Consider the following 20804-nt stretch of genomic DNA (forward strand, 5'->3'; position numbering starts at 1 on the left):
ATGTATATATATACACAGATAGTGCATATGCATATATATATATATGTATGTGTGTATGTATATGTGTGTATATATATATGTATATATATACACAGACAGTGCATATGTATGTGTGTGTATATATATATGTGTATATACACACAGACAGTGCATATGTGAGTGTGTGTGTATATATATATGTGTGTGTGTATATGTGTGTGCGTGTCTGTGTATATATAACTTATGGGTTTTTATAATTTTTTATTTAAAGGGGTAATAGGTTGGAGTAAAACTTCTCATTACTTTTTATTACCTAGGTCCCCCAACTAGTAAACTTTATGTATAAAAAATAAGCTCAATTACTAAAATTTATTACAGGAGTACAAATTATACTGACATAACAAACACAAGTAAACTTAAAATTTAATTACCCTTGTAACTATTACACCCCATTACCCTCGTACCAAACGCACCATTAATGTTACATTAGCAGTTTGGAAATTTATAAATCTTAGCAGAGAAATTACAAAGCTAAAGAACAAATGTCCGACTAACACCGAGTAATACCAAAATGTACCAGAATAACCCTATCCTGGGAAAAACATAGACAGACTAAACGAAAACAGAAAACAAAAACAACACACATGGATTGGATCAAGATTCTTGATTCTTGACTTTTCCTTTATGAACAAAGACATCTCCACCAGATTTAGGAGCCCCATCACTATACACCAAATATATGTTGCTATAACACACCAACAGACCCAGTGTTGTGAAGAATCCACGACAGATGGATGAAAAGAACCAGAATTCATCTCTATCGAAAATGGTGTGATGAAAATAACCTTACGTATTCATTATTGAACAGAACAAAGATTGTAGACTATATCTACAATCAACAACAAACCAGCAAAAAAACTAAAATGACATACTATAAAAGATGTACGGAGGAGGAGGATATGGTCCTCAAATCTATACTACACTACTATGAGATAAACTTTGGTCGAGAGAAATTTTAGAGAAAGGAGGAAACTTCAAGTTGTAGCATATTGATGAGAATCCCACATCGGAAGATGGTGGATTTTGAGTCTAGTTTATAAGGGAGGACAAACCTCCTATTGTCAACCTGGGTTTTCAATAGAGAGTTAGGCCTAAACTTGTGATGGTAGACTTGGGCCCCCATCCAGTATGGCGGGTATTCATCATTGGCTGGCACTATCGTAGGCGGGCCTGCCCCAGAGCCCATTCCTTTGTGGAGTTGGGTTAGCAGACAGTGGGCCGTGTCCATTGTGGGCGGGTTGGAAAAGAGAAAAATGCCGTAAAAAAAAGACCGTTAAAAGTAACTGGGAAAGCCCTAGATCCATCCACTGGACCTGGCAAGGCTAGGTGACCCTGACTCGCAAGGCTTGGGGCAGTGAGTGGGCCGTATGCCGAAATGGTACAGTCAAGGCCATGCACGAGGACGTGCATGCTCCCAAGGGGGGAGGATTGATGAGAATCCCACATCGGAAGATGATGGATTTGTAGTCTACATGCACGAGGACGTGCATGCTCCCAAGGGGGGAGGATTGATGAGAATCCCACATCGGAAGATGGTGGATTTGTAGTCTAGTTTATAAGGGAGGACAAACCTCCTATTGTCAACCTGGGTTTTCAATAGAGTTTTAGGCCCAAACTTGTAACGCTAGACTTGGGCCCCATCCTGTGTGACGGGTATTCATCACATATACATCACCATTATTTCCACCATTATTTCCAAAAGAATGATATCTCACCATTAATAAGATTTGGGATCCTGTGGGTGCAATTGCAAATAAAACAAGACATTATCAATAATTAAAACATGACTTGTAAAAGGGGAATCAAGTACATCTAGTTGTTTCCCAGGACAACTTTTATGTACATAAATCAACATCAACCAACCAGCCATCCTATAATTATTAAAACAAAGTGCTAGCTTTTACTACCTCCTTAATGGTAGTTAATAACCTGCAACTTGACCATTACAATCTAAGTACACAGCTAGCAATATCTTTCTGAAGATTACCAGCACATATATATGTTGCTTTATAATTGATTAAACTTCAACAGATTGCAATCAAATTAACTAACCCCATGCATGGAAAGTTCACGGCATCATAAACAGATAAAATATGAGATTTAAGAGAATGTTTTCTGGGTCTTGAAAAGGAACATCTCCCTCTCTCTCTCTCTATATATATATGTGTGTGTGTGTGTGTGTGTGTTGTATTAATTGAATTGAGTTAACAATTGAACTTATTTTGGAGACAGATTCATACAATAATATTGTTAATGGATGAGTTTGGTATAAGCAAGTTTTTTAAGGATAAAGATATATTTGTTAAATCAAACATAGAAAATGGGATTGCTGATGAACCTTCTAGGTATAGGGCATTCATTCCAATATCTATCTGTATATATAGATATACTAAATTTGAATCTATCTTTTCAACATATATATGTTCCATTATTTTCAAGACAAGACCATTACTTTCAAGATTTGGAGACATTGATCAAGCAACAACTACCCCTCTCTGTAGTGCAACATGGGCGAGGTCCCATTTTGATTAGAAATCCCCATTAATCCACTGGAAGAGAAAAAAAAAATAAAAAATGGGGGCTTGGTGGAGAATCCATATTTTAAAGATAGAATCAACCTCAGAATATTCTATGTATATCTTATGAGACTTTTCATGTATATATATGTGTGTATGTATATATGATCCCATTCATGCAACCACCTCCCAATAGGTACTACCACCATTTGGACTTTGGAGTTTCAAAAAACTTTATACACAAAATATGCCAAGTCAACAACAATTTCTTGGTGAAATTCACTCAAGAAAATTGCTACTTCACACCCCTATTCCTTCCCAAGCACCATCTCTTTCACCCTCCGCGGCCACCGCGGCAGTCGGAAATACCTTGGACGCCAATGCCCTAATGGTCTTATCAGTTCTCGTATGTGCCCTAATTGGCTCTCTAGCCATATATTACATGATAAGATTTGTGTTAGGATTTTTTACACATTTTTTAAGCGGCAACTCCTCAGCTGATCAGCTGCCCAGCACAGGCATCGAGCAAAAGGCATTGGAAACATTTCCAATAGTGAAGTACAATGCAGAAGAAGCAGGTTTGGACAGTGAGTGTGTGATATGCTTGTCGGAGTTCGGATCGGGTGAGTGGGTTCGGATCTTGCCCAAATGCAACCATGGGTTTCATGTCAAGTGTATTGATAAGTGGCTCAAGTCCCATTCTTCATGCCCTACTTGTAGGCAGTGTCTCATCAAGACATGCCAAAAGATTGTTGATTGTAGCCAGAGCACTAACTCCTCAAATTAAGTGTGGTGATCACTTAGATTAGATATTAAGGCTAAAGCAATATCTTTAACGACTTGTACCGGAGGGGGTCTGCGAATTTATCAAATTATCCACAAACATATACAATCAATACAAAATTCTCCAAATGGGTGGAGGTGCGGGTCGTTACAATCATGGCTTTTTTGATTGGTATATTCTTTAAATCTTGTAATTAAGTGGTTTAGTGTCGGGTTTTGGGTTTATTTAGTTTTGTCAATTAATTAATGTAATTTTCCCTTCTTTAGTCTTGTGTCATGGCAAGAAACTCTCCAAGAGAGCTTGGTCACAATGTTAGGGGAGAACACAATCAAACCAACAATTTTTGTTTCCTCTATGAAAGTGTTTATGAATTACATGAAATTAAATGATATTAAGAAAAACTCATGTTTCTATCATTTAATTAATGAGACATTTCTCTTGAGCTTAAGTACTAAAATGTGACAATTGACGGTCTAGGAAGAATAAAGTCGCGTGGGCATGATATATTCATAGAAACCGGTAAACCCAAAACAGATAATATTATTGATACGAGTGGATTGAGATTTCTGACACAGTATCGTAGCAAAATCTTGATCTCATTGAATGAGCCTCTACTTGTCCACTTTTGGGTCTCGTCATTGACCCAATCCACAAGTAGGTTGAGTAGGTTGTGATTTCTGACACACTTCTAACGCTGGTTCCTACGTGCGGTCCATTTGAATTGAGTGCAGATACATACACAAATATATATATACACACACATATATATACACGATGTGTGTATATATGTGTATATAGACAATTAATTAATAAAAGATCCACTCTTAGGAAAATTAATTAATTAATTAATATAAGTGCATGCAGCCGCTATTCGGAGTATTAGTGTGTGTTTTTGTATATATATATAATGTAAATTATGTAATGGTGTTAGTGGGAAGTTATAATGGAAAGAAACGTTATAAATCGTCCAATCTGTGATACAATATTTGCATTATTTATTTATACAAGTGATTGATATCGTGTATTCTTTAATTAGTACTATAAATTACTCTGTTCATCATCACTTTGTAGCTCCACTTTCTATTCTTTAGTGCACTTTGTGATTTGTTGTTGGTATGAAGAGACACGTTAAAGGAAAAATAGTCCACACATTACTATACAATATGCTTTCATGTCAATTAAGATAAAAAGTGATTAAGCAATCAATCACCCATTTGGTTCTTTATACTGGCGGATATGATCGTCAAGATCTAATTTTATAAGCCAAAATTATTGGTAATCATGCACCTTTAAACTGTAATCGGACTACATAGAAGATACTTGTTGGGTAAAAGGATCCTGGCTTCTCCTCTTCTCTTCTCATAGTGCTAAAAGCGTGCAATTGCCTCGTGTTTACTTGCCACTACAATATGTTGACATTGCCCACTTCGACTGGTTCTTGGAAATTCCCATTCTGCCAGGATTAAGGAGAAAAATTTTGTTGGGTCTGTGACTCTGTGTAGTGTGTACATTACCCACTTCTATTACACGAGTAAATGTATGTCCTCATTAGAGAACTCCCGTGGTTCAGAAAAGGTTGCTCCCAGAAAAAATATATTAGAATCTTGGTCGTTCTGCAAAAATTGAATACACAATTGCAATAGGCCCTTGGTTCTCTTCAATTTCTTCCCTGCGAATAAGTACACCAACTTCCCTGAGTTACTTTATTGATTGAAGAATGAAGATACTTAATATACAGACTATGCAGTAAAGGCACATTATGATAACAGAGAAAAAGTTGGCGCATTACAATGTTATCTTCAATCTTCTGCAATAAAGTGATGAATGAGGCCTACTAGATTTCATTACAAGGTAGGGTAAGCCTCAACACCACCTTTGCCATGTGTGATGTGACCCTGACCTTGTTTCTAGTTTCTACATGCACTCATTAACAAAATTGTATAACCGACACAAACAGTTCATATAAAACAGCAGACAGACAAATTCAGCCAGAAAAATACCCCAACCTCATCTCAGTAACTACACACTTCTTAATGAAAAGTTATCAAAACTGCATAGATTGCGACTTCTTAATGAAAAATGTCCCTTACTATAGATTGCTACTTTTATAACTTTATTGTCCCTTAATGAGGATCAATATCTTCCCATTTGAAACTTATCCAAAACCCATATTTTTCTGTAGGACTTTATCACTAATTTTAGTGTATTCTTAGGGCTATAGCTTAGATAATATTTTGTAGCACTTTCACAACCCTATCTTGAACCTAAGGTGGACTGAGATGTTATTGACACATCCTAAATGAAATGGACAGAAAATATTTTTTTATGAAGAAGAATGCAATCTTTTTTATGTTGCATTTTCACTGTTCTAGACTTCTAGCAACACTATATGCTTATAGTGCAATCCACTTGAGACCATATCACTCCCTACTCATCACAGAGGCAGTAAAAAAAACACCATATGCAATGTGCATCACATTTGTTTGATAATCTCCAAACTTTTCTAGAGAAAAAAAATTATATAACTGGCACCAAAGGGGTGCAACCCAAACCGAGGTTACAATTTAGAGAGAGACAGACTAGCAAAAAATTGGAACTAATTCCACTTGACCACTGCCTAAGCACAGTAAGCCAACCATCCAAAAAAACTAGTCGAACATTCCTTCTCCTGAAAAATCCTAGAGTTTCATTCCTTCCAGATTAACCAACAAGTGGCCTCAAGGATCAAAACCAAAAAAATTTGCCTGGATTTGTCACAATAATTCACAATGTGAATCCACAAAGTGGCAATAGAGTATATAAAAAGATACTCCAACAAGGTATAGATCCAAGTAGTGGTACTTATAGTACAAACAAAAAAAAAAGCAACTCTCTGTAAGCTTAGCCAATCTCTTGAGAGAAAGAAAAAGGTATCACTGTATTGCTACCTGTGGCTACGCTTTTTGAACATTAAGTCTATGAAATCCGCCCCATAATTATTTTTTATGTTATACAGATGGCTTTGAGGCCATAACACAAGATACTCAAATCAACCTTCTTAGGTTTTCAACATTCTCATCAACTACCAAAATGTTATTTTCAATTAGATGCAGAAATTCACTGAAGATCTTATAGAGAATGTTACTTTACTTACTGATGAGCCACAAGTAGAAGCTAATACATAGGACTTCATACATCAAAATCAAACTACTTGCAAAGCAAAAAGATCATACTTTGCAAACAAAGAAAGGATCTAAAGAGAACTAATTTAATCAGATGGATTGACCAGTAATTAAAAGACTGCCAACATGCATTTCCATCTAGATGATATTATAGAAAGAAACCGGGCAATCAGTGAACGGTGACAAGAACTACATCTCGGTGAAAGAGAAACATGTGTTATAGAATGCAAGTGGCTAAGAGGGAAAAAAAAAAAAAAAAAGAGTGGTGCCTCCTTAATTGGTACTTATTTACTGACATTATTAATTCTCCTATGTTTCTCATTCAGAAAAGGAACATTTATGCAATTACACGCATAAGCATGCATATGTGTGTGTGTGTGTGTGTGTCATTGCCAAAATGTCAGATTTCTCCCTCGATGTGAAAATTCCATCAGACCTTGGCCTAAAAAGGACGGTGAAATGTAAATCAGCTTGGAGTCCAACGAAACATTTATCAATTATTCACAAGTTCACCAGCTAAAGGGAGAAATTGGATGTATTAAAAAGTACTACAGCCATACGTTGTTGGTAGTACTGTGCAGTTGTGGGTACATTATTCTAAATGTGTGTTGTCTTCAAATGGATGGAGGAACCACACATCCCAGAAAGACGATTCCCATAGAAGATTGAATACTATGTTTCGAAAATAACATAACCACTTTCTGCTTAATAGAGCATAGGCTAAATTTTCAAGTTGAGTCTGACTCCAAAAGTTTTGTCATGTATATCACTTTAGAGCATCAAAACAAGAAAGAAAGACTAATAAAGATATTAAAACACTTATCATCAAAATAATTGTGCAAAAGCCCACTTGAATCAATATGAAAATCATAATTTCCATGTCACCTTAGATTGGGAAGGTTCATGACTCCTTCCTGAGCAACCGGGTCCCAGAGAGCATTTGGAGATGTGATTCATGAATTGGTAACTCCATGTGGCACTTTGGATCAGCAGAAAGTGGGATGGCCACGCTCTGATTGGAAAGCCCATTAAACTACATAAGGCTCAGTGGAGTATCCAGAGGGTAAGAAACCAACATAAAATAGATGATTAAACACTAATGTATTGAAACCTCGGAATATTCTCAATGACCATTTAAAAATTAATTTATGATATTTAAAGTCAAATATCCCAAGCTACAAAATCAACAACTTACCTTTCCCCTATATATAATCCCCATTTGCAACCATCTCCAAGAACTTCTATCTAAACTCACCAACTCGTCAGACATGTACACTTCAACTTCCACATCAGCTGAAACATTCCCAGGATTTCTTGGGGAATTTTACTCTAGAAGATTGCTATTACACACCCCTATTTACCAATCACCAACCACAGTAGCTCCCCCATCCCCTGGAAACAACCATGACCCAGCAGAACCTTACACACGTGATAACACTTTCGATGCCAATGTTGTTATGGTCCTGTCAGTCCTTTTGTGCGCCCTAATTTGCTCTCTGGGATTAAATTCTATCATTAGGTGTGCATTAAGATGCTCAAATCTAGTATCGTCTGATCCTGGGAGCAACCCTTCAGCTCGGTTGGCCAACACAGGAGTTAAGCGAAAAGCCTTGAAGACATTTCCCTCAGTAATATACTCAACTGAGCTGAAGTTGCCTGGCTTGGACAGTGAGTGTGTCATATGTCTCTCAGAGTTCACACCAGGTGATCGAGTAAGGCTTTTGCCAAAGTGCAACCATGGGTTTCATGTCCGCTGCATTGACAAATGGCTTAGCTCCCACTCATCCTGCCCCACATGCAGACATTGCTTGATCGAGACATGTCAAAAGATTGTTGGTTGCAGCCAGACCAGCTCATCAGAACCTTCATCACTAGTGCAAGAAAGCAGCATCACCATAGCAGCACTAGAACCTGAAGGTTTGATGCGTAATTATAGGGTAAATGGCTAATTAGCTAAATCCATGTATTTTGTGTAGATAGCATGGCATGTTAGCTTGATCCTGATGGCTATGCCTTCAAGGTTAGCACTAGAAGGCATTGATCAGTTCATGTTACTGATCAAATGCCACCATGCCATTCACTAGTGTTAGTTGTAAATTTCGTAGCAGTAACTTGTTTCATTCTTTTACCATCAATGTGTAAAAAAATATTAAAATGGGAACAAAAATGAAACTTTAATGTTTACCCAGCTGAAGCAAGTCAAAAGTTCAGGATGGCTGAGTAACAGAATACTAAGAACAGAAACAAAGTATAAACCATCCATTTGTTGAAGTGGTGGGCCAATCAATATAGTCCACTAACAAATCTTTTATAGTTTATAAATTATATGCAAAGAAATCACCAACTTTTAATAATAGTGCTTTCTGCACCAACTTCATCAGCAATATAAAAATTGAAATCAGCATTACAAAAATAAAAAGCTAGAAATCTGTGTCAAAAAAAAACATAATATGAAAATAATATAGCAAACAAGACTATCAGCACCACAACTATTATTAATTTTACTTCCGCAGTCCAAAAAATTTATCCTGTACATATAATAGGGAAATTGCATCATTTCTAATGTTGTTAAGTGTTAACAAACGTTGAAAATATTATTGTGAGACAAAGAAATGTGCTCTTGACCAGAAATCATAAATCATAATATGTAAAAAAAATTCAGTCCAATCAATAGAAATAAAAGTCAAGACCAATGGAAGCTGAGAGTGAACCCACTACATAATTTCATATCCAATGAAGTTTACTATCAGGGTCTTTAGTTTCATAGTACTAACATTGAGAATCTCGTAGCGGACACTGACTAATCACACCAGACCGGCAGCTGAAATTTCATTTGCTAAAACTTCGTGTTTGCTCGTCATAGTTGCAAGATGTGGGCCACTTGATGGGAAGGCAGAGCATTAGCTCTAAAGTGTATTTTGCTAGTAATGCCATGATGACTGTGAGTCTGAGGGTGGCCTAAAGTGATATTCCCATAAGACTTAAGATTTCTTTTCTTTGATAAATATAAACTTAAAAGTAGAAACTGTAGAATTGCAACACGTGGTCAATATAAATCCCAGCCATGGGAAAAAGATATAAATAACACAAGATTTAGACACATACAGTTCAGTCATCAGTGATTTCATAAACATATCATTTTCAATCTCACCCATTGATCCTACTCACACCATGCAAAAATAATTGCCATTGAATATTCAGAAGTCTATTCAATCTCTGTAACAACCCAATAGAGACAGTTATATGGTCCAGTCTGACATTCTGGTCAGTGGTCACATGTATGAGACATCTCAGCCGTATATACATTTAAAATTACATTTTCGAATTTTAATTCCAACCCAAAAATTTTCTTTAACTCTCCTGATTCTGAAGATGTAGGTGGAGCATCAGCATTGCCATTGTTTCAGTTTCACCAATGAGAGAGTTTTGAGTACAAAAAAGGCAAGCATAATGACATTTCCGGTATGTCATCGTCAGTGTTTCCATTCTGGTATGTCAAAAGACATGAATAAAAGATATAACAAATTTTCTTTCAAGAGAAGGGCAGTTGAAAGTATGGAAACTAAAAGTCACCCGACAATCTACTGAGTCCCAAGGTTCATACATGGGTATGCAAATAATTGGCATTTGTTACCCGGTTTCGGTTGAGCTCTTAAACAACCCATAAATTTTCTAAAACTATCTCAAAGAGCCACTTACATCCGATACTGCAGTTATATCATAAAATGATTAAAATGATTCTGCATTTCTGCTCATGAATCAGGTCCAATTTCTGATGTTATTACAATATTCAATATGGCTTAAGGCACTACAATATGTTTTTTAGAGTGGTTACGATAAGAGTAGAATCCCGTCCCACAACTTAGCCCTAGACTTCAAACAGAGCATGACATCACCATTTCATACAATTATCATCGAATTGCAGATCAAATGAGAAGAAAACGACATTACCAGTTCTTGGAAAATAAACTCAGAAGAATCGCTTCTCATCTGCCTCATCGTCACCATCTTCATCTTCTCCGATCCATATGAACACCAACAGAGGAAAAACTTTGCCCACTCAGCAAGACGTGGGAAGATCTAAGTCCTCATCTTATTCTGAGCTATAAATCAAACGAAGAGTTCTGTCATTTCCAACCACAATTCCCACAGTAATGCAATGCGGTACAACGATTGATGGAGTAACGCGGTGAGAAAGATACGTTGAAGAAGAACGGGAGTATAAAGTATAAACACGATCGGATGCTCTTATGGGCCTTATTTTATACCCTTAATGGGCTGGGGCATGACTTTTGCTCGACGGGCCGCTAAGATCCAGTGGACAATTCCGCAATCCCTTTTCAAAAAGAAAGGCGTTTGGGCTTATATGTGGGCTAATCTAGTAGCTACTAGCTACTCCTTAGCGAGCAATTTAGCCTCCACTCGATTAAGCTCCGTTTAAGTCCATACGTTGAGTTCGAGTTTAATGTGGAAATTTTCAGGCCAAACACATTTAAAATATTATTTGTTTTGGATCATGGGTTTATATGAATTTATTCTTCATAAGCCGTTATCATTGGTACTTAGGCAAAGAAAACACGTCTTCAATGTGAGATGAGTTGGACTTTACTTATAAACTACTTGATTGGGTTATGTCATATTGATTTTGGATTTTTAATATTTACACGTAATGTCCGGCTTTGCATACATAATATATAGAGTGCCAGTGGTCCCTTTAGAAGCAGCAAGTAATACCAAGACATACTCACATAATTTTTTTTTAGTTTTCTGGTTTATTTTGTTTGGATGCTATTGTCTGCAACTGTTCCACCTCTAGTTGTTTGGATTTTCAAGATTTTGAATCTAGCTATTCTTGCAAATTCATCTCTGCATGTAAAAAAATTGTTTGATTGTGAACAATCTGCATCTGGTTTTGATGAAACCGAGGAACAAGAAACAAATCATTTTTGTCATCTATTGAACCATCAATAGTACAAATTAAGATAAATAATCATGTGATTTTCAACTGTCCTGCATGCTGCATGTGAACGAGTTGTCGGAGATGATAGTAATAAAGAAGAATAATAAAATCCTCGGATCAAAGTTTGACACAAATGTGGTATCGGCGAGGGATTCTCCGACAATCAAATCAGAAGAATGCCCGAAAGCTTTTAACAAGATAATATAATTTTCGAGAGAGGGAGAGTAATTAATACCTCCAAAATAGGATCCTCTACAAGATGGCATGACCTTGATATTTATTGGCCTCTCACTCACGTGACCCACCAATGTGAGCGTTGAATGACTGCTCATGCTATGAGCTATGGGCTTGTGTTGAGTCATTGGTTATCTAGGTTGTGGATATGTTGGGCTCTTCAATATTGAAGAAAAATAATTATGCTTTATGTTCCGGCACGCCAATGTAATAAGTTTGACTGACTTTTCTCAACATTAAATTTATAATTAAAGGTTTTATAATGGCATATTGATTCTGCCTAATTATTTTATGATTGGTTGCATGAATTATTAATGGTCAATAATTTGAACTAAGACCAAGAACGATTTTGAAAATAGGAAAATATATATAAACTTGAAGTTGATTGATACCTGAGATCGTATCCTACGGTCAATATTCCATTTTGGTAGCCAGCCTTTAAAATAACAAATTCGTCATTTTCGGATTGTCAGATACTTGCATAATAACAAAAGGTTAAATAAAAATGTCATTTAACTTCTTTTTAGTAAAGTTGTAGGATCCTCAAAGAATTAATCGATATATCAAAAGTGATAAGAATCATTCCATACCACTTTCATTATTTTAGAATTGTTAGTTGTGTACTTGAGTCTCTGGGGTACTGGATGAACACAAGACCCTCTGAAAATTGTGTTTCGATCCTACCAAATTCATACTTGAAGATTTCGTGTACTTACCCAGCAAGTGTATTGAGAATGTTAAATATCCCACATAGATTTGATAAACACAAGATCACGTGGTTTATAAGGATGACTCATTTCCATAATACAGTATTTGAGGTGTCCACTAAAAAGGACAAAACTTTGATACTACATATTAAGTACTTATCGAGAAACCAAGCCATATATTTGGACCATAAAAGATAATACCTCAAGTTGTTGAAATAGGGTCACATATCCTTACTCTTGAGGAGTCTTTTAATAAAGGATAAAATTGTATGGACTTTATGTGTAGGGCGGACAAAAATGTCACGTATATTGGATTGTGTCAAATTATAACAATTAATTCGATTCTTATAAAAAAAAACTTGATTTGTTTTAAAATTAATAACTCAGAAAATGTATTTTGCATTCAATTAAAGTTACAATTGTGCAAAACAAGAACAAAGGATGGAGTATGCATCAACTTCGAGACAATTGGACAACTTGAGTTCGTCCGAACATCAAAAGCCAAAACGGGGTCGCATAAGCAGGGGAGGCCAACGGTGAAGATCGGACGGTCAAGATTGAATAAAAAAATGATTGAAAGGGGGTGGACAGAACATGAAATTTAGGGGAAAAGCTGTCACCCAGGTCACCATATCTTTTCTCGTGGTGGAAATGATTCCGCCACACCAATTCTTAATTTGATTTCCATTTCATTTGCATTTCAAATCCCTCTGGATAGTATATATAACCCTCTCTCTTTCTTCACTCATCGTCTCCAACCCCTGCTTTATCGCTCGTACGCTCGCATACCCTGAGAGAGGAACAACAGCCAGGCCGTCCTTGCAGATTGGCTTGGTTCACTCAGCATCTCTTCGACTTTCGTCTCTTTCTTCGAGGTATGTTTCTACTATTGGATCTATGATTTAGATTGGACGTTGTTTGGTCCTTTAATTTATCGGTTTGTGGCTCTCGATCTGGTTTTTCTGTGAACGATGGATGATTACATGTTTCAATTGGTAGTTTTCGTTTCTGAAGCTGATCTACGATTTGCTGCATGATTCACTAGAGTCTGTACTGCTAGAGCTGAGATCTAGTGATCTAGATACGTTTGAAGCATGTCAATTATTGAACCTGTTTTGGGCGATCTACGTAGGCGATGGCGATCTGTAATGGAGAGTTGCGTTATTTGTTTTGTCAATAATTAGAAATTAACTTTGGCAGTTCTGCTACGATCATGTGTTTTAATTTTGATCCGGTTATCAAGTGCCTGGATCTGTAATTTTTAGTTAGCGACGTGCTCATTTTTTATATGCTCGATGGATCTCTATGGTCGTGTTGTGTCATCTTAGGTTAGACACAGTCCCTTCAATTTGAGAAGGTAGCCAGGACATATTCGTTTTAATTTTTGTTTTAAATTTACGTTAGTTATTTTATGGATGGTTAATAAATAAGCTCTGATTGTTGTTGAGCCCGGGTGTGTGATGTCAAGGTCTTTATGATGTGCATTGTGGGATTGGATCTGTTTCCATGACTGATTTCAAAAACTATGCGATAAGTTCTGAATTGTGCTCAATGTTTTGGACCTTTCTGTGGTTCATCAGCTATATTTTACTTATTACTGAATATCTTATTGCACTGCAGTTTGTAAAAGATGACTGATGCTGAAGACATTCAACCCCTTGTCTGTGACAATGGAACTGGAATGGTGAAGGTTAGTGACACCTTTTTTTTTTCCCTCTGCAGTCACAATTACTTTTGCAGTAATTAATTAGGTTACATTCAGGTTAATGAATCTACTTTTATGGTCAACTGCAGGCTGGCTTTGCCGGTGATGATGCTCCCAGGGCAGTCTTTCCAAGTATTGTGGGTCGACCAAGACACACTGGTGTCATGGTTGGGATGGGTCAGAAGGATGCCTATGTAGGTGATGAAGCCCAATCAAAAAGAGGTATTCTTACCTTGAAGTATCCCATTGAACACGGTATAGTCAGCAATTGGGATGACATGGAAAAAATCTGGCATCACACCTTTTACAATGAGTTGCGTGTTGCTCCTGAAGAGCACCCCGTACTTCTTACCGAGGCACCTCTCAATCCCAAGGCCAACAGAGAGAAGATGACTCAAATCATGTTCGAGACTTTTAATGTGCCTGCCATGTATGTGGCCATTCAGGCTGTTCTCTCGCTCTATGCCAGTGGTCGTACAACTGGTTCGTAGCAATTGCTCTCTGTATCTAGTTCCTTGTGCTGATGTGATATCATTGTGGCAATTAACGATCTTCTTTGAACAGGTATTGTGCTGGATTCTGGTGATGGTGTGAGTCACACTGTTCCAATCTATGAAGGATATGCCCTCCCACATGCCATTCTTCGTTTGGACCTTGCTGGCCGTGATCTGACAGATTCTTTGATGAAGATTCTCACAGAGAGGGGGTATATGTTCACCACTACAGCCGAGCGGGAAATTGTCCGTGACATGAAGGAGAAGCTTGCATACGTTGCCCTTGACTATGAGCAGGAGCTTGAGACCTCAAAGAGCAGCTCCTCGGTTGAAAAGAACTATGAGTTACCTGATGGACAAGTTATCACCATTGGAGCTGAAAGATTCCGTTGCCCAGAGGTCCTCTTCCAGCCATCTCTCATTGGAATGGAAGCTGCTGGAATCCACGAGACTACCTACAACTCTATCATGAAGTGTGATGTGGATATCAGGAAGGATCTTTATGGTAACATCGTTCTCAGTGGTGGTTCCACTATGTTCCCTGGTATTGCAGACCGTATGAGCAAGGAGATCACAGCTCTTGCTCCAAGCAGCATGAAGATTAAGGTTGTGGCACCACCAGAGAGAAAATACAGTGTCTGGATTGGAGGGTCAATTCTTGCATCACTCAGCACCTTCCAGCAGGTAAAATATTTTTCTTTGATGCTACCTTTATTTACCTCATGTGAGATAGAGTTCCATGACTGACAATGTGGGCTTTGTGTCTAACAGATGTGGATTTCCAAGGGAGAGTATGATGAGTCTGGTCCGTCCATTGTTCACAGGAAGTGCTTCTAAGTTCTTACAAGTGCTTTGATGGTGAGTTATTTTACTTTTAGTTGGCTTTTCGTGTTGTGTCATTTGAACTCAAGTTCTGGTTGATGCGGAGAGGTGATGAGGTGGGGGGTCATTGAAGGAGGGCATATTCAGATTTTGATGTATCAAAAGGCTCTCTGTTCCATTGTGATTCTGCAATTTTCTTGTGCCTTCAGTGGTGGTTAATGTTCTTACTTGCCTCGAATCATTCGTGGATCAATCATGTCTGTAGTAGGAAGCTTGTAGCTGGAGAGTGGTTGTGTTGGTTATTTTTTGTCTTCCTTTTTGTTTTTTTTTTTACTTTCATATTGAAGGATTTTTTTTTTGTTCCTGAGAACATTAATGTTAATAGATATCGTATGAGAAATTCATATTAGTGTCAGTTTGCGGTCATAAACTTTCCTTGGAAATTATATTTATTCCGTTGTTTGAAAGTTCTTAGCATTCCTTATGATAACCCATGCATCTGGGGTAGTCTTTGAGATCTTTGCCTTGCAAATTTCTTGATGCGTGTGCTAAAGAAGCTGTCATGTTACAGTAATGATTCTGGAACTGGGGGCCAGTTGCTAATGTAGTTTGCTGGTCCCCTTCATATTTTCCTTGGTGAGTATGTATTTATGATATTCATGAATGTGTCTTGGTGGCTGTTACTTTTGAAATACATTTTGGCAGCTGGAGTAAAAGCAATACAGAACACAGCACTGAGGTATATATGTAAATGATGTGTGTTTGAACCTACCTGTGAGGCTGTGATTAGCAAACATTATTAATCCATGTTATTAGGCATCTAAATGAGAATGAGTTGCTGTTAGACACCTTCAGCAACTATTCATAGGTTCAGGCGATTTGCAAGATGCAGTAAATTGTTTCATTTGGATCTTGGATCCTCGTGGAATTTCAAATACACCATGTAGAGTGAGGGGGATTAATCTGGGTTTCGTTTTCACCGGGTTTACCAAGCTTGATGAACCATTTCTGGTACTTCCATGAATCCTTGTCAAGTTTCAAGTTGACAGCTACAAATCATTGTTATAAAGGTCAAATTGCTCCGATGCAAATATTGAAACGGTCTTCAAGCTTCTAGTGAGACCCCGATAAAAAAGGGCCATGTCCATTTGCAACGAGAGCCGGTTGGTCGGCACAGACCCCAAACCATGTCAGTTTGTTCCAGACTATGGAGTAGCAGCTTACTTCGCTTCAACTTCTTGGTGACCTCTAGTTGAATTGCTTGACGTCCCAGGAACCCACTCACAGACATAGCGACGTGTGGAGGAGGTAGTATTTTTTGAAAAAAAAAATGAAGAAAGAGACCACGTGGGGGGAGGAATGTTGCTGTAATCATGAAGGTTATACAATTATACTGTTGGGAGGGTGTTAATGTAAAGCACGTCCGACATGTTATAATGCACACGACCAGCATTTGTTATAATAACAAGTACTTTAGTCTGAGATAAGATTTCCCACAAACCAGCTAAGATACGATAAAATGATTAAGCAGACAAGTAAACAGCATCCACCCCCCATCACCATCACCATTGATGTTGCCAAAAAACATGACCCAGGTAGTGTAGACCTACTATTGTGCTGGCCCCTTGGGCTGTTTCCAGAGCCCAGTATGTCCCTATAGGCCTTTACAGCTACAATCACAGGTGACACCTTTTTCTCATAAAAAAGGTATACATGATACACCAGAAACTAGAGCAATATGGTAAGTTATATATGCTCTTCAGCCTCCTTGAATGCGTAGTACATGGATTCAAGACTTGCAATCATGATAAACTGGTCTATCCAAGTATACCTAAATAGTACAATACTTGAGTCAAACTACATTGGACATATAATATTCACCTTTTCACAAAGGCAGCAAACTTTTAAATAACCTAAACTATTTCACCAAGAAAAAAAGAACAAAAAACAGCAAATTTAGCATAAATACTCTCACCACCCTTGCCAAATATTACCAGACATCAGCCCTTGAGATGTAGCTCATATATCTATTTCAGGCTTTTCAGCACCAGCGGTGAAATTTCATTTTTACACACGGATTGGTGCAGATTCTGCTCAAGCATTTTGTTTGGCTGGCTGCATTAGCTCTATGAAATCCATAAAAGCTGCATAACCCGCAATAAAAAAACCAGTGTCAACGGTAAGTGGAGTGCATCACTGCAGAAACAGATGCTGTCTAAATAGACACAAAGAAGCACATGCATACGCATGCAACAGGTACAGACAAGCAGCCACCAAATGCATATGCACACATTGAAAATCTTAATGTAACAACATAAAGGGGCATAAAGATGTGACCGGATGAATGCGTATGACATATGTACACGTAGCCACACCACTGGGTGAGGTAACAAGGTAGCAGAAAAGACTGAACCCTTACAATTACAGAAACAAAGAGGTAAGCAGAAACTCAGTTGGAGAGAGAATCAAAAGATGCAATCTTGGTGAGCGCAAAATGTAGGAAAAAATGAAGACTGAGTCATCATTCTTTTAGTTCTCGCTCTCCTTTACATCTGTTAATCATGCCATTGCTCTAGCTTTGCCACTCCTCATTTTTAAATAAATTTTAGCATATCATTCAAAAAAAATGCATCAACTTTCACAACCACCAGCACTGATCTCGAGAAATGCTCAACACAGAGGGTGAGTACAGCTCATGCAAGCAAATTTCATCATTTCCACAATTATCGCAGGAATAGAAATCTCATTACCACAATCTGAATCATGAGGTCCAGGGGATGCTTCAGGATGGTACTGCAGTGACATGACGTTTAGGCGAGCATATGCAAGACCAGCACAACTTCCATCGTTAAGATTGACATGAGTAACTTCTACACCCTCAGGAAGTGATGCAGGGTCAACTGCATAGTTGTGATTCTGCCGCATAGTGAAGAGAAAGGTGAAAACAAGATCCGGACAAAAGCATGTAGATATCCTATTCGAAAAGGTATGTGCTATAAGCAATTTCATCCAGATTAAAACTTTTCACCATCCTGAATAAGTATATTTTTCAAATTTAAACAGAAAGATGCCAGTTTTGAAATCTAAGACACAATGAGTGGTTCAAGATCAAAATTAAAATCCATGACTTTATGCGGGCGTAAAAATTGAAAATTCTTAGTATCCAATTCCACTGAATGCCCACACTATTTTGTCAGATATGAAAATCCATTCCCTTTTACATAGAGGTTGATCAAGGAACAAACCTGGGCACTAATCTCAACACGATTTTTTCTAAGGTTACGAACTGGATGGTTTCCTCCGTGGTGACCAAACTTCATCTTAAAAGTTCTACCACCTAATGCCTGGCCGAGCAACTGATGACCCATACAAATTCCATAAACAGGTACATTTCCCAATAATTCTTTGACTGTTTCAACTGCATAAGGAACTGCCGATGGGTCTCCAGGGCCATTACTAAAAAGAACTCCATCCGGCTTCATTTTAAGAGTTTCTGATGCTGGCCATTTTGAAGGCACCACTGTTATTTTGCAGCCATAGGATGTCAATCGCCTTAGGATATTATGCTTGATCCCAAAATCATAAGCAACAACCTAAAGAGAAATGCAAAAAGCGCTTTTAGCATAGGTCATGGAGTTTTGAAACAAAATTATGTAATCATACTAACATGGTAAGTCTTTCCATTTCTTCCATCAGAGTTGAAATCCCAATCTGACTTTGTTTTATCAACCCATTCATAAGGGGCATTGCATGAAACATCACTTATTAAATCAACACCTGCAGAATTGGAAACAAATAAAGTTGAAGCAATGCACACTAAGAAAGCATAAACCCTTAGTTATTCAATTTGTTTTTACCAACAATGTCCCATGAACGGGACATCTCCAAAAGTTCCTCATCCGTTTTTGATTTTTCTGTGCTCAAAACACCGATGAGGCTTCCATCATGTCTTAATCTGCGGGTAATTGCACGTGTATCGACATCATCTATTGCAAGCATCAAAAGCAAAGATAAGTCAATCAATGCTCAAAGTCCAAGAATCTGCATATCGAAGATATATGGAGAATTACTTACATATTCCCATAATATTTCTTTCAGCTAAATATTCACCGAGTGTATTGGTGCATCTCCAATTGGAAGTACTGAAAGCAGCTTTTAGAAACTAACACTGAGGACCACTGAAAAGCAAAGATAACTTACATTTTCAAAAGAAAACATAAAAAATAAGCATAGTATACCTGATACTCAAGCTTCTAATCACAAGACCAGCAAGAAAACACTGTTTCGATTCTTCATCATCTGACAAGAAACATGACAAGAATTAGATCTAATTTTTCCTTTAAATGCAGACTGTAAATAATTGAAACCTATATGTCATACCAAAATTTACACCAGTGTTTCCAATATGTGGGTTTGTCATCAGGACAAACTGGCCTGCATAACTAGGGTCCGTTAGAATTTCTTGATACCTGAAGCATAAAAGAATGAGTGCAAAATCAGACTCCGTCAATAAACTATCTATAAATTAACAGAAAAAGATAACAGAAACTTTAAAGTTCCCATTCCCTCGTCAAAAGTAAAAAATTTCAAAATTATGGTGAGAGTATCTGCCAATCATATAAAACTTAAGGGAAGACACATCTACTATTGAGGAAAGAAAATTCTAGAGCAAGGGAGTTTATGATTATTTCTACAGGTTAAACTGGACCACAAGACCAAAACTAGTCCATAAATGGAAATGGAAACTAACATATAATTTGTCGATGGTGTGCTGGGCATTAATCCATTAGTATCCTCTTTTAATAATGTACAGAACTTGTCTATTAGAAATATTAAATTTCAATGGTCACGATATAAAGAAAACTAAAATCGTCTCACCCCGTTAGAGATGTGTTGAATACCACTTCACCAACTTGGGTTCCTGAAGCACCGAAGGACTTGGCCCTCCAGATTGAACCGTCTTCAAGCACAAGTCTAGCATCAGAAGTTTTCCAAGGTCTTTCAGCCAGACCTAAGAAAGCCATATAATTTCATCAGCTTCAAACTTATTTATTCATTTCCATGTCCATTGAAACCCAATTCAATTAATTGGGCATACATACAAATCGAAACGGTTCAGAGAAAGAAGAGGCACTTACCAACGGTGGGAGCCTGAGAGGAACCAGAGGAGGAGCATCTCACAGTAAAAACCCTAAATTTTGGTCGATTTTCCCTAACTAGAAAAGCTGGTTGATTTGGCAATGCAATGCCCATACTAGTCACCGCCATCGGAAAGTGTCTCTCGCGCTCTGCTGGTCTACTGTCTCTGTTCCTTTCTCAGCTGGACATGTCGTTTTTGGGCGGCTAGGTTTTATCGCTAAAAGGTGTTCAGTTTATTTAGGT

General features: G+C 37.6%; 4 protein-coding genes and 1 long non-coding RNA gene across 5 annotated transcripts; 3 read left to right on the forward strand and 2 right to left on the reverse strand.

Moving 5' to 3' along the window:
• The first annotated feature begins 2746 nt into the window (after positions 1–2746).
• Positions 2747–3444, forward strand: LOC120001218 (RING-H2 finger protein ATL78-like). Its single transcript, XM_038849442.1, has one exon. The coding sequence runs from the start codon at positions 2803–2805 to the stop codon at positions 3340–3342; it is 540 nt and encodes a 179-aa protein (XP_038705370.1). The 5' UTR covers positions 2747–2802; the 3' UTR covers positions 3343–3444.
• A 1055-nt stretch (positions 3445–4499) lies between these two features.
• LOC120001596 lies at positions 4500–10702 on the reverse strand. The gene is made up of 3 exons (XR_005468956.1): positions 10452–10702; positions 7386–7512; positions 4500–5008 (listed from the first exon to the last, which is right to left on the reverse strand). It is a non-coding gene; the product is annotated as an uncharacterized LOC120001596 (long non-coding RNA).
• On the forward strand, positions 7519–9458 carry LOC120001595 (RING-H2 finger protein ATL78-like). The gene has a single exon (XM_038849981.1). It carries the CDS (start codon positions 7649–7651, stop codon positions 8447–8449), a length of 801 nt encoding a protein of 266 aa, XP_038705909.1. The 5' UTR covers positions 7519–7648; the 3' UTR covers positions 8450–9458.
• A 2417-nt stretch (positions 10703–13119) lies between the features above and the next one.
• Positions 13120–15852, forward strand: LOC120002999 (actin-7-like). Its single transcript, XM_038851885.1, has 5 exons — positions 13120–13276; positions 14022–14091; positions 14196–14589; positions 14671–15284; positions 15372–15852. The coding sequence occupies exons 2-5, from the start codon at positions 14032–14034 to the stop codon at positions 15435–15437; spliced, it is 1134 nt and encodes a 377-aa protein (XP_038707813.1). The 5' UTR covers positions 13120–13276; positions 14022–14031; the 3' UTR covers positions 15438–15852.
• Positions 15853–17151: 1299 nt separating this feature from the next.
• LOC120002997 (carbamoyl-phosphate synthase small chain, chloroplastic-like) lies at positions 17152–20781 on the reverse strand. The gene is made up of 10 exons (XM_038851884.1): positions 20561–20781; positions 20301–20433; positions 19803–19891; positions 19661–19721; positions 19497–19564; positions 19280–19408; positions 19090–19199; positions 18668–19015; positions 18173–18338; positions 17152–17566 (listed from the first exon to the last, which is right to left on the reverse strand). The coding sequence occupies exons 1-10, from the start codon at positions 20688–20690 to the stop codon at positions 17517–17519; spliced, it is 1284 nt and encodes a 427-aa protein (XP_038707812.1). The 5' UTR covers positions 20691–20781; the 3' UTR covers positions 17152–17516.
• Positions 20782–20804: the final 23 nt, after the last annotated feature.

This window comes from Tripterygium wilfordii, chromosome 7 (assembly GCF_013401445.1).
Source record: "Tripterygium wilfordii isolate XIE 37 chromosome 7, ASM1340144v1, whole genome shotgun sequence".
NCBI classification, from domain to species: domain Eukaryota; kingdom Viridiplantae; phylum Streptophyta; class Magnoliopsida; order Celastrales; family Celastraceae; genus Tripterygium; species Tripterygium wilfordii.

Coding starts and splice junctions, on each gene's coding strand:
- LOC120002997 (XM_038851884.1), bottom strand. CDS start 20,690: ATGGCGGTGACTAGTATGGGCATTGCATTGCCAAATCAACCAGCTTTT. Junction 19,892..20,300: donor TTCAACACATCTCTAACGGG/GTGAGACGATTT, acceptor TTTATGCTTCAG/GTATCAAGAAATTCTAACGG. Junction 18,339..18,667: donor GTGTTGAGATTAGTGCCCAG/GTTTGTTCCTTG, acceptor ACTATGCGGCAG/AATCACAACTATGCAGTTGA.
- LOC120001218 (XM_038849442.1), top strand. CDS start 2,803: ATGCCAAGTCAACAACAATTTCTTGGTGAAATTCACTCAAGAAAATTG.
- LOC120002999 (XM_038851885.1), top strand. CDS start 14,032: ATGACTGATGCTGAAGACATTCAACCCCTTGTCTGTGACAATGGAACT. Junction 14,092..14,195: donor ATGGAACTGGAATGGTGAAG/GTTAGTGACACC, acceptor GGTCAACTGCAG/GCTGGCTTTGCCGGTGATGA. Junction 15,285..15,371: donor CACTCAGCACCTTCCAGCAG/GTAAAATATTTT, acceptor TGTGTCTAACAG/ATGTGGATTTCCAAGGGAGA.
- LOC120001595 (XM_038849981.1), top strand. CDS start 7,649: ATGATATTTAAAGTCAAATATCCCAAGCTACAAAATCAACAACTTACC.